This window comes from Acinonyx jubatus, chromosome B1 (assembly GCF_027475565.1).
Source record: "Acinonyx jubatus isolate Ajub_Pintada_27869175 chromosome B1, VMU_Ajub_asm_v1.0, whole genome shotgun sequence".
Classification (NCBI taxonomy): domain Eukaryota; kingdom Metazoa; phylum Chordata; class Mammalia; order Carnivora; family Felidae; genus Acinonyx; species Acinonyx jubatus.
The window spans coordinates 74,533,700-74,547,146 of NC_069382.1; the positions used below are offsets into that span (position 1 = coordinate 74,533,700).

The 13,447-nt window shown below is 40.3% G+C and overlaps 1 protein-coding gene and 2 non-coding genes across 3 annotated transcripts; all 3 read right to left on the bottom strand.

Moving 5' to 3' along the window:
- Positions 1-9,081: 9,081 nt before the first annotated feature.
- Positions 9,082-13,436, bottom strand: RPS3A (ribosomal protein S3A). The gene is made up of 6 exons (XM_015081433.3): positions 13,278-13,436; positions 12,358-12,461; positions 11,794-11,981; positions 10,108-10,316; positions 9,422-9,531; positions 9,082-9,254 (listed from the first exon to the last, which is right to left on the bottom strand). Exons 1-6 carry the CDS (start codon positions 13,337-13,339, stop codon positions 9,133-9,135), a joined length of 795 nt encoding a protein of 264 aa, XP_014936919.1. The 5' UTR covers positions 13,340-13,436; the 3' UTR covers positions 9,082-9,132.
- Positions 9,738-9,811, bottom strand: LOC113603188 (small nucleolar RNA SNORD73). The gene has a single exon (XR_003424729.1). It is a non-coding gene; the product is annotated as a small nucleolar RNA SNORD73 (small nucleolar RNA).
- On the bottom strand, positions 11,035-11,107 carry LOC113603187 (small nucleolar RNA SNORD73). Its single transcript, XR_003424728.1, has one exon. It is a non-coding gene; the product is annotated as a small nucleolar RNA SNORD73 (small nucleolar RNA).
- Positions 13,437-13,447: the final 11 nt, after the last annotated feature.

Sequence of the window (13,447 nt, forward strand, 5' to 3'; positions counted from 1 at the left end):
ATACTAACCATAACCACTGGAATGTTGAACATAAGATCAGATCTAGCCATGTGGCCGTACCTAGAGCCAAAGTCCTGAATACCAGGGCAGCCAAGAAGCCCATGAGAAAGATAAAAGAAGCATATTTAGGTTTGGTTCCAGACCTAAGTAGATATGAAGGGGTGAGTTCATAGTGTAGAAAGCATATCGCAGAGTGGGACAGACACTAAAGGGCAGCAAGTCCATGATGTAGCTGGCTAGATGCATATTTTTCTTTAATTGGAGCATAATTTACATAAAATGTGTAGATACTAAGTGTACAGTTCTGTGAGTTTTGGCAATTCTATACACTCATATCCATCAATAAATGCATAGAACATTTCCAGCACTGTAGAAAGTTTCTTGTGCCCTTTCCCAGTCAGTCATCACATCCTGCTCTCCTCCCCTACAGAGGCCATCACTGTTCTGATCTCTACCACCAAGATTTGTTTTGCTTGTTCTAGGATGTCATAAAAATGAAATAATTTAATATCTGCTCTTCTGGATTCTTTTGCTCAACATGATGTTTTTGAGACTCTTCCACGTTGTGTGTAACAGTAGTCTGTTCCCTTTTATTCCTCAGTAATATTTCATCATAAGAAAACATGATAATCTGTTTATCCATCTTCCTATTGATTTTTTCCAGCTTTTAGCTATTATGAATAAAGCTGGTATGCATATTTCCCCCTAAGCTTTATTGAGATACAGTTGACTAGTACTAACATTCTTAAGTCGTTTTGTACACATAGGATTTTATCTCTCTTGGATAAATATCTAGGAGTAAATTTGTTAAGTAGTGAAGTAGATAAATGTGTAATTTTATTAAAAAGCTGCTTGCTTTCCAAAGCGTTGTACCACTTTATACTCTATTAGCAATGTTTAAGAATTCCAGTTACTTCACTCCTTACCAGCATTTGGTTTTAACAGTCTATTGGTATTGTCATTTTCCACCACTATAGTGAGTTATATCTTCTTTTGACACAAAACAGTTACAGTTCTGCAAACAGACTTAGAGCTAATGACACCTGCAGTAATTTCTCAACTTTGACTTCATGAATGGTCTTAGCATATGGAAGCTTACTACCCTTGCTTTCACACTTTCATTGCTTATCACAGCATTATATCCAACAGAGGATTAATCATCGATTAAATTGGTGTGAGTGGATATTTAATACTATTAAGGAATTTTTATTGAAATTTAGAAGTATGTTAATAGGATTGTGATTGTTTTCTTTTTCTTTTTTTTAAGTTTATTTTGAGAGAAAGAGAAAGCACGAGAGTGTGCAAGAGAGAGCCTGAATTGGGGAGGGGCAAAGAGAGAGAGGGAGAGAGAATCCCAAGCAGGCTCAACACTGACAGCGCAGAGCCCAATGCTGGGCTCAAGCCCATGAACCATGAGATCATGACCTGAGCTGAAATCAAGAGTTGAACACTTAAATGACTGAGTCACCCAGGTGCCCCAGGAAATAAAGCATTCAAATTAACTGATGGCATTTGGGTAAAACTTGCAATGAAGAAAAAAATTAATTTATAAAATGTTTTCTGAATTTGTGTATATGTACCTGTGTGCCTCTCTGGCTCAGTCCGGGTGTACTAGTGTATATTCTGCTGCTAAACCTGAGGTTGATGTGTACATACTTGTGCTGTAATAAATGCTTGTAAAGTTTCAAAGATTATTCTGTCCAGGTCACTGCTACTTTTAGAGTAGACTCCCCTGCCATTTGCCACCAGTGGGTGGGCCAGGATTTAACACAAGTTTCTCTACCCTTTGATGTCCAGTATTTTCACTACAATAGATGTCCTGTTGGTGAATCAGAACCTTTAGTATCTATAGGCCTTGACTGGTTTTTATCATCCTCCCAACAGGGGTGTTTGATAAACTCCAATAAAATTCAGGGGCCTGCTCACCAAGTATTTTGGGGGGACTGTGTGGGTGGATCTAGAATGTTTAATCCCTGTAGTAATCAAGGCAGGTCTCTTTGACCTGCCACAAAAGGGGGCCCAACTCCTTGTTGGATGCTTTGAGTATTGGAGACCATATGTGCTTCAGTAAATGGGCCTTCCTGTTCAAGTAAAAATTGCAGCAGCTTTAAGCATCTTCATTTTGCATGAAGTGAGTTGGGTAGTTGGGGTCACAGAATATGGCAATCCCCAGGAAAGGGTCATCTCCTCTGGGGTGCCTCCTAGGTGATAATCAGGACAAAAGTTCTGGGTGAAAGTGAGTATGATTAGAGAAAAGATGAAATTATAAGTATCTCTGCTGGCACCTGAAGAGAAAACATTTTAGATCCTAGAAGGGAGGGAAAGACAGCAATTAACGTACTCTTTGTTTCATTCTCAGTCTTGGCGCTATTGATGTTCTAGGCTGGATAATTAGTGTTGTGAGGTGCTGCATTGTGCATTGTGGGCTGTTTGGCAGTATCACTTGCCTCTACCCACTAGATGCCATTAGCACCTTCCCCCCAGGTGTGACAAAAATGTCTGTGGACATTGCCAAATGTCCCCCGGAGATGAAATTGACCCCAGTTGAGAACTACTAACCTTGATCCAAAACTGCTACCTAAATCATGTGGCAGTTGCATCCAGCATGTCTGATCTTCTACTGGGTTTGTCATCTGTGTCCATGTGCTATGAAAAGAAGAAAACTCATAAAATGAGATGTGATTGGTTCTGAACTAGTTTTGCTATGCCTGATGACAGCAGCAGCAGCTCCACACATGAATGTGTTGTACAAACTCACCCATCAACACAACCTTAATTCAGTCTGGCTGATCACATGCTTTTGATGTCTGAATGGCTTTGGGTAATACCAAAAATGGCAACTGGAGCTACAACTGTTTGGTGACACTGTCCATGTGACTTGATCAAACCAATGTGATGATAATCCAAATCAGGTTTAACAACAAATTCTGAGGTGAAGTGACCTGTGCCCCTTTGATTGTATTTCTGGATGGGGGAACAAAAATAAGTCATGAGTTGGCTCTCCCCTGGGGACAGGTGTTGCTTTTTTGCTCATCTACTGCCCATGTAATTATTGACAATGACACCTAAGTTTAAACTCTCTTGCATGGTTCATAATGCATAATGGCCTGGCCTTTGAATACATTATGGCTGCCTCAAATAAGAGCAACTGCTACCCCCTTGGACTTATTCACAATTGGCTGAGTATGGAACCCTGGAAAGAATGACTGAGGTAAATACCACAGGTTGGCCTCATGCATTGCTTTGAATCTTGTTGACAGTATGTGGTGTGAGATTCTAACCTGGTGACTAGTCAGAGTGGTTGATGGAGGAGCATATTCGTGTGAAAATTGAAGTTTGGCTAAGAACATGTCAATTCTTACTCACTGAGGAGTGCATTGTGAGAGGCAGTCTGCCACAGAGTCCAAGTGTCCCTGCATGTTGTTGGGTATGCCAAGAATACAACTCTCTGCCTGCTCCTTACCTGACCCATTTCTCAGGTTGGTGTTTGCACCTTGCAACCTTGAGGGATGATGTAATGTCTCCCCCTGGAAAAAGAGCAGACTTGCTTCCACTTAGTTATCCAAGTGCTGAATTTTTAGTGTTCCTCTTCTGTAATGCAACCCACTGTATGATGGATCCTTTGCATTACCTCTGTGGGATTTGAGGAGCATGGGAAACTGTCACAAATGAACATGAAGCTTCGGCTATTGATATGCTGTGAGTAATAAAATCCTTTTATTTCTGACTCAGGAGTCTCATATCTTTTGCCAGTATCCATGAAACTGTGGCAGACTAACTCTTTAAAAAGTTTATAAGTTGGGTAAAATGTCAAACACTGCACAGATCCTGACACTTTCTCCTCCCCAATTATTTTGAAGCAAATCTCAAATCTCAAATATAAATATCTCAGCATATATTTCTAAAATGATTCTTTAAAAAGAAAACAAGGGCACCTGGGGGGCTCAGTCAGTTAAGCATCTTAACTGAAGCATCTTCATTTCAGCCCAGGTCATGGTCTCACAGCTTATGGCTGATTTGAAATGAGATTTTATGTAATGCATCTTCGAAGGTGTCTTGAAGGTGTTATGGAACACGTATAAACCCGGCAGTGATATGGTGATATGAAACACATATAAACGTGGAAGTCTGCATTGTGCTGCACCTTAGTGTGAAGTGATGAGTGTGCTGTGTGTGGTCTGTCACTACTCAACTCTGCCCCTGTAGTGCAAAAGGCGGCGACTGACAATACGTAAAGCTGAATGAGTGTACTGTGTTCCAGTAAAACTTTGTGTATACTGAAATTTGAATTTCATATAATTTTCACATGTGATGAAGCATTTTTTTTATCCATATGAAAATGGAAAAGCCAGTCTCACCTTGTAGGCCATCAAAAAACAGACATTGGCCAGATTTAGCCCATGGGCAGTAATTAGCTGACAAAATCACCCAGAAATACATCCCAAGGAGTTTATCACATGAATAGTTAGGGACCATAACGGCTGCCAGGAAATCACAGGCAAGGAAGTCCCTGATAAAGGGCACCGAATCAAGGGAATAGAACAAATGCTAAAAACTTTAATTTATGAAAACTACCCCCAAATAGAATTGAAGTTATATATTCACAGAGTATACTGCATACCTGAGACGATTCAATCAGAACAACTACTACCAAGACACATTTTATAAACTTAATGGATTTAAAAAACTAAAATATTCTTTGGGCTTCTAGCCAAAACCAGAAAGTGACTTACAAGGGAAAGAAACTAGATTATCATCTGATTTTCCTTAGCAATCTTTATGCCAGAGGAAAATGTAGTAGTATATTTAAGATGCTCAAAGAGTCAAGGATGTTATATTATCCACTTTGACTGTTAGGTTGTTTTTTGTTTGTGTTTTTATATTTTTAATGTTTTTATTTTTTAAAGAGAGAGAGACACAGAATCCAAAGGGTATTATATCCCATAAAAGTGACTTGCAGGTATAAAGCACCCTGACAAATTGTACTAAACATGCAAGAACTCAGAAAGTACTGCCATGAGAACTTAGAAGTGACCAGAGAACAAGTATCAAATAAAGTAACTATACAGCTATCAACCTAAGGACTGGAAGTGGGTATCAATGACATAGTTGTAGCAGTGAGACTACATAAAGCCTAAGAGGGAGAATAGAAGTAATGGCCATGTGCTCAAACAATGTTAACAGCACAACCATAAAAATTCAGTGGGCCGTATGTCAAATTTTTTTTAAAACTTCTCAGTGATTATACTGGTAGTGGTGAGACTACTGTGCATGCAATGTGGGATAAATAATGATGGCATATTCTATTGTACCATTGTGACACTGAGAATCTCCATATCTTTTCTAGCTTTTAGAGGGCATTCGCTTCCCTTGGCCCATGGTCCTCTTCATCAAAGCTAGTAATATTGGGCAGAATCTTCACATGGCATTATCCCAATCTCTTCTTTCTCATTTTTCCACATTTAAGAACCTGTGTGGGGCACCTGGGTGGCTCATTTGGCTAAGCGTCCTGACTTCAGCTCAGTCATGATCTCGTGGCTGTGAGTCGTTTAACCAACTGAGCCACCCCAGTGCCCCTTCAGTAACCTGTTTTTGAAGACTGCTGTATCCCTGGTTTTAACAGTTTTTGTTTTCCTATGAAAGACCAAAGTAAAATTGTTCCAATTAGAATCAAGTAGAGAAAAGCAAAGTGTGAATACTTAAAATCTATGTATTAAATGTATAAGGTACTTATGGGGCACCTGGGTGGCTCAATCGGTTGAGCATCTGACTTGATTTCAGCTCAGATAGTGATCCCAGGGTAGTGGGATCAAGCCCCAAGTCTCCACACTGAGCATGGAGCCTGCTTAGGATTCTCTCTCCCCCTCCCCCTGTCCTCCCCTACAATCTAAAATAGTAATAAAAAATATAAGATACTTAAATGGGAAACAGAATTATCCTTTACAGTTTGTTACTGGATGGATGTTATCCACCTTCAAGTTGGCCTAGAAGATAACTTGATTAAACCCACCATCAAACAGTCCAAACCATTTAAAATTCAATCACAAGGGTACCTGGGTGGCTCAACCGGTTAAGCGTCCAACTTCGGCTCAGGTCATGATCTCACAGTTCATGAGTTCAAGCCCCACGTTGGGCTCTATGCTGTTCACACAGAGCCAGCTTTGGATCCTCTGTCCCCCTCTCAAAAATCAACATTCTTAGAAAATTCAACCATACATTCTTTTTGGAACCATTTTCAAATGAACCCTTCTAAGAACTATGCCAAGCCCTATTCAGAGATGTAGCAGATTGGAGCTTAACTGTTGACTGTATCATTAAATGATGTCCAACAAGACAAAAAATACCATTTATCTCAATTCCTGGACCCTACCCTCAATATCCACTCTTTTGACCTAACTGTCCACCTTGGAAAGGAAGCCCCTGTCATTTGAGATCCAAATGTTTAACTAATGTAATGTTTTTTACTGAAAACATTTGCTTCTTCACTATGGGATATTAATAGGGAATATCATTCATTCCTTTATTCAATAAGTATTGAACTTCTAGGCACTGGAGGTTTAGCAGTGAACAAGACACCCCCTCCCCCCAAACAAGCAGTCTTCCTGGAATATTCTAGTAGACATAAGTAAAAGGGAAACAGTATACCTAATTCATCCAGGAATAGTGAGGACAGTCTAGCTAGAAGAGTTAGAGACATTGTAGTAAGAGGTCAGAGGCAAGATCACATGGGCCTTGAGTCATCTAAATTCCACAAGAGGGGGACCTCAGGAGACTAGGTAGTTAACAATCCAGGTAGTAATGGTGGCTTGCTTAAAAGTGATTGTAATGGAGATGGTAAGAAATGGGGAGATTCTCTATTTTGAATAAACTGAATGATCAAGGATGACCAGAGGATTTTGGCCTTCAATATAGGAGTGTTTTGGTTACACTGTGATCTGGAATACCATCTTTTATTTTTTTTTAATGTTTTTTTTTTAATTTTTTTTTTCAACGTTTATTTATTTTTGGGACAGAGACAGAGCATGAACGGGGGAGGGGCAGAGAGAGAGGGAGACACAGAATCGGAAACAGGCTCCAGGCTCTGAGCCATCAGCCCAGAGCCCGACGCGGGGCTCGAACTCACGGACCGCGAGATTGTGACCTGGCTGAAGTCGGATGCTTAACCGACTGCGACACCAAGGCGCCCCTTAATGTTTATTTTTGAGAGAGAGGGAGTGGGGGAAAGGCAGAGAGCAAGGGAGACACAGAATCTGAAGCAGGCTCCAGGCTCTCAGCTGTCAGCACAGAGCCTGATGCTGGGCTTGAACTCACAAACCTCAAGATCATGACCTGAGTTGAAGTCAAGCCTAACTGAGCTGCCCAGGCGCCCCTGAAATAACTATTTTAGACATATCCAAGGTGAAAGGCCTATTTTACATCCAAAGATATCAAGTAAGCAGTTGATAGACAAAACCTGCAATTCAAAGGAAGGTGTAGGCTAGAAATAAACTGGAAGTCAGTTTGAGATACTGAATACTAGGGAGAGTATGGCTAAATGTCCAAGGACCAAGCCTTAGACCTCCTCTAAAGTCTGAGATGAACTAGTAAGAGGAGCCACTGACATAGGAAATCTGAGGTTAAGACTCTGGAGGAAAATCAACTGTCAAATGTCACTAAAAGCAAATAAAATGTGGGTCATGAATGGACCATTTGGACTTAAAGTCACTGGTAATCTTGACAGCAACAGCTTTTGGGGGTCCAATTGCATTATTCACAAGCAAAATTAGAGGGGGACACCTGGGTGGCTGTTGGTGAAGCACCCGGACTCTTGATTCCAGCACAGGTCATGATCTCTTGGTTCCTGGGATTGAGCCCTGTGTCATGCCCTGCACTGAAAGCCTTGGGATTCTCTCCCTCTCCCCCACTCATACACACACACTCTCATTTTTTAAAAAAAAAAAAGTAGTGTTACAAAGAATGTGGTTAAACATCAAACTGCTTATCACCCCCAAAAATATATATGGTTAAGTTCTTTGAGCTTTGCTTTAAGGGGTTTGAGTAGGGTGTTATCTGGAAGGGCAAACTTCACTATGTATGCTGATGGAAGGGATTGGTTAAACAAACATTGAGAAACATGAAAACAGCTACAGCTATGAGCTTGATTAGACAAGGCAAAAACCTGTTCATATATACATAGATGGTAGGGTGGAAGTAACGGGAATTTGTGAAGTTCTCTTCTCACCCAGTTTAAACATTCTTCAGGATTTTAAGGTCTTGAGCTGATCAAGAATGAAAAAAGTTGGGAGGTGAAAAGGACTAGAACAGAATGGGTAAATGACTAGAGTAAATACTGGATACTGGACAGCATCAAATGCCCACTTATTCACAGGTGATGAATAACCAATTTCTCTAGTCAAATTCAACTTCATAGTAAAGGTGAACACTGTGCCATTTTACTATTGGGAAATGAGCACTTGCATAAAAAAAAAACCTAAACAAAATTAACAGGCTCTTCTCATTGCTCAGTGTAGCAGAGTGGTTCTCCAAGTGTGGTCCCCAGCCACCACCTGAAAACTTGTTTAAAATACAAGTTTTCAGGGACACCTGGGTGGCTCAATTGGTAGAGTGCCCAAGTGGACTTTAGCTCGGGTCATGATCCCAGGGTCCTGGGATCAAGCACCACCATCAGGCTTTGGGCTGAGCATGGTGCCTGCTTGGGATTCTCTCTCTGCCCCTCTCCCCTGCTTGCATGTATGCTCTAAAATAAAAAAACATTTAGAAAAAGCAAGTTTTCAGGTCTCATCCTACAACTACTGAATAAGAAATTCTGGGGGCAGGGCCCTACCATATTTTAACAAGCCTTTTAGATGGTTCAAGAACCATTTAAAAACACAGGCCATACAGAAGAAAGATTTCATTAACCATCCATAGCACTACCATCCAGATCACTACAGCTTGAAATAGATGACTACCCTTTCACAGCTATTTAGTAACTAAGAGCAATAGATAAAATCCATGAACGCTTCAGAAGAGTTCACATCACTATCAGTTCAAAACATCTGATTCACCAAGTGTGTATTACTCAAAAATAATGATCAGAAATTAAACATCACAAATAAGATTTTTTATTTGTCACCATTAAATGTCTGAATTTTAAACAGATTCTTGGACTGGTGGCTCATATCCATCAGCTCGCTCAACTTTAGCACCGGTCTCATCCCCAGTAGCTTTTCCAGAACTGCTACCTTCACCATGAAGCTCCATGAGCTTTCCCACTAAAAGAAAGAAAGAAAATGTTATAGCATACCACTGTCTTAAAACAATGGTCCTCAAAACTATATAACCACAATGGGGTGGGGGGGGGGGAAGCCATCATCTGGCCTCAAAAAACAAGACACCAATGTACTCTGTTCACACAATTTCTTTACGAATTTTCACTTACATTCAAACTTGGGCTTCTTCAGCATTTTTACTTTTCTAACAAAAACATCATGAAGTGGATAAATAGACTGACAAGCCTTCTCTATGTCTTTTCCAATGCTGTCTGGAATCCTGCAAAACAGTAATGACAGAAAAGAATAAACCTATACATTATTATACCCACCTCATTTAATCCACTTAAATCCTCTTGTAAGAGTCTATTATTGCCCCTTTACAGGTGGACGTTAAATGATCCAAATTATACAGCTATTTAAATGCAAAGTTAGCATTTGAGCCTTCTGCTTTTTTTGTTCCACCCTCTTAGCCAACGGCATGGGAACATCAGAAAAATGTTTTAACAGTTTTATCAGTGAACATCATCTGGGACCGAAACATTTTGTCATCATCTATTCCCATACATCATTGACTGCAAAGTTTTGTCTATTCAGTTTATTTTCTAATTAAGGCAACGGCATTTCTTTTGCTTCAAGTCTCACCATCTGCCATGAGACTGCTTGATCCATAAGGATGAAGAAACCAAATCACATTTACTTAGCACTTACATTTCATTTCAAGGGATTTAGCTAGACAGTTTCACAGACAGGATTAAAACATAGGTTTGACTCTACCTAGTCTCATATGCTTTCCTTCATTTGAGGGATAACCAGAGATTCAGGGTTATGTTGTATAATGAAAAGAAACACTTACAATTTATTGACAACTTCTTTCAAGTCATTTGTCTGCACCTCTCGGGTCATGATTTCCATCATCTTTTTCCGAATTTGGCGGACCTGTTGGTGCTGAGCATAAGAGGTCTTCCGAATCTGATTGTTGCGTTTTTTAGTAAAACCGACACAAAAGAGACGAAGCAAATACCCATCGGTAGTTTTGACATCAACGTGAGCTTCAATCATGGTCTAGAGAAAAAAAGATATTGTACCAAGTTCAATTTAAAGCCCTCAATTTCTAATATAAAAAAACTAGAGGATCAAGTACTTATTTTATAATATGAAGTATAACATAAACTACATGCCTAATTTACAGAATTAACTTCCCTGAAGTAAACTTACCAACAGTTACTCCAAATGTTACTATCCTTCGTATCTAATTAAATACCAAGTCCTCCCAACTCTCCTTCTCATCCCCATGTAACACTTCTATCCCCATCTCAACAGCACCCAGCACTCCCATACCTTTTATGTATGCATGCCAGCCTTTTAACAGCCTACCCTTCCCACCCATCAGCCCTTCCCACCCAGTGGAACAACTCTGCAAGATGAGAAAATAGGTTCGAAGACACTCTACAATATGGACATCTACACTTACTCCTTTTTAAAAAAATGTGTTTGAATAGGTTAAATATTGCTATTAACACTAAATATCTGTATTTTTAAATGTCCTTCCTGTCCCAAACTAGAGCCATGCTGAGGATTAGATATTCAATTTCACAACTAAAATGTAATTAAAAATCTGTTAACTATTCATATCACTCCACAAAGTTAAAAAACGAAAACTACCTTAGGTAGCAACAAAAACTGAATTACCTCCTTGCAATTTGTAAATTAGTTTAATAATACACTTCTAGCAAAAATACCTTAAAATATCTCCAGAAATTCAACCATAAAATCCTCGGGGAATGTCAGAAATCAATCTAACAGTATAATCAGTATGTATCATTTGGGACCAAAACATTTTGTCATCATTCATTCCCATAAACAAAATATCCCAAAACTGAATGGTTAGCCAGACACATCTGAACCAACGTAGTTATTTCCTGTAATAACAATACTGACCAGATGGTTTGTGTCAAGCTCTTTGCTTAAGCATGTTTACATGGCTTTTATTTCACCTTAACTCCAAGAAGTGATACTCTTACCTGCATTTTAGATAAAGAAATCAAGGTTTGGCAAAGCTTTAAGTTGCTTGCCAAAGAGAACACGGCTGGGAAATGGAGCAAAGACTCCAACCTCACACCAGAGGCTCTGCCACTCTTATCATGCTACATTACAAGAGAAACAAATGCACCAATGAACCTTTTCACTATAAAATTCACTAGATTTTGAGTTTCAAAGATATGCTAAAGACAGACAAAATTGAAAACCTGCACCTAGACATACCCCAACCAACAATCCACGCAGCAGAAAAACTAACTCTGCTAACCCAGTACTAAACCTTGAGAATAAATCTTGAACTCCATTTAAACAAGAAGATGATGGCTTGCTCACAGCTTTGCTCAAATTCAGGAGTGCCACTTCCAGAGTCAGAACTCAGTAAAGACAAGAAAACATCAAGAATTTAAAATGAAACTTACTTCAATTTCATGGTCATTGTAACATCACATCCTTGGACACGCATACCACAGCACCAAGCACTCTGAGGAATTTTTGTTCTCACCTGCCATTTTTTGACCATGGAGCACATTTTGTCCCGGGTAAGATCCATGCCATGGAAATTAGTCAGGCAGTTTTTGCCCTGAACATCTTCAGTAATTAGCTTGAATTTCCTAAATGCAACTTCATCATTCTGCAAATCAGCCAGGCTTACTTCAAACACACGACCCTTAAGGCCATCAGATGCGATTTCTATAAAACAAAAATTGTCATATCATTAACGTTAGGAACCACATAAAGTCAAGCCAACGAAGAAATGTTCATGCATAAAATTGAACTGAGAAATCAGAAAATTTATGGTACGTTACAAAAACCCTAACTTTTGTTAACCAAATCCATTTGAACACCAATGACCTGACTATGCTCATTAGAAGCTCAAACTACCCAGGCACGTTTTCTTAATGATTCTAAAAGCACCACCTTTCTTCTACAAGTGTCACACCAAACACAAGCACCAACAGTGGCCAAAGCTGCAACCAAGAACTGACATTTCCTTAAGTTCTCCCACCACAGGATCACCAGCAGACCTTAAGTAAAGAAAAATACAAAACAAGCATAAAATACTCACTGGTTCCTTGAGTTCTCGTGACTAGTGTTTTTCCAATATTTCTTATATTAAACATTGCTGGTGCTTTTACATCATACCAATCTTTCTTTGAAAATGGATCAACCCTGTAATTTAAAAAACATTTACATTAAGTCTTACCGTAAATCACATTAATTCTTACTAAGTTTTTATTTTTAAACCGATTCCTCATTCTAAGGATTGTAAAAGGCTAATAACTAGCACGTAAGCAACTGGAGTATGTAAGACTCTAGTTCTCAGTGAGGTGAGGGGCGCACATACAAACCTATCTCTTCCCCACGATGTCTGCTTCATTGTACACACACCGGACACCTTGAAAAAGCTATGCCATAAACATACACACTCCCCACCATCGGTTTTTCCACTACATAAGCAGCACTGCTTCAGAATAACATGCAGGTCTCTTGAACCACTGCCTTTGAATAACATGCACGTCTCCTGAACTTCACTGGTGCATGAAAACTCCTACTGGTAACTCAGAATCTTCAGGGACTCACGCGAGCTCTTAGGAACTCCAAGGTCCCACCTGCCCCAAAGAGAGGAAGGGGCGCGCGGTCCTGGGCAAACAAGAATGACTTCCTCAACTCATATAAGTAGCATCGCTTTCCCGTGGAATTTACAAAGCCAGGGAGCACGCAATACCGAACACACCAGTCCCGAGTAGCGACGCCAATTTGGCTCACAGGAGTGCGCACAAGACCACCAAGGCTAAAGGAAAGGAACCTGCCCGCGGCGACACAGAAAACCCAGATCCACCAGGCCACCGTTCGAAGGTTCCCAACCAGGCACGGCGCGCAATCCAACTGGCATCCTCGCCATCCGGCACACGCCGCCATCCAGAACCCGCCCGCCGACACCAGAAGAACGCCAAAAAGCTGGGGGCCAAAACAGAACCCACTTACACTTTCTTCTTGGCTCCCTTTTTGCCGCCTTTCGTAAGGCGCTTGTTCTTGCCTACCGCCATGGCGCTGCTCAGGGAGCCAAAAGGGCGGAAGTGTAACTCGCGCGAGAACTTAGGCGTACGGGGCTAGGCGTGCCATCTACGTGACCTTCGATATTGCGTTTTTCCGGC

Excerpts from the sequence above, each read along its gene's own strand:
- RPS3A (XM_015081433.3), bottom strand. The coding sequence starts at position 13,339 with ATGGCGGTAGGCAAGAACAAGCGCCTTACGAAAGGCGGCAAAAAGGGA. Across the intron at positions 11,982-12,357 it reads CACGAGAACTCAAGGAACCA|AAATCGCATCTGATGGCCTT; the intron begins GTGAGTATTTTA and ends TTTGTTTTATAG. Across the intron at positions 9,532-10,107 it reads AAAGAAGTTGTCAATAAATT|GATTCCAGACAGCATTGGAA; the intron begins GTAAGTGTTTCT and ends ACTGTTTTGCAG.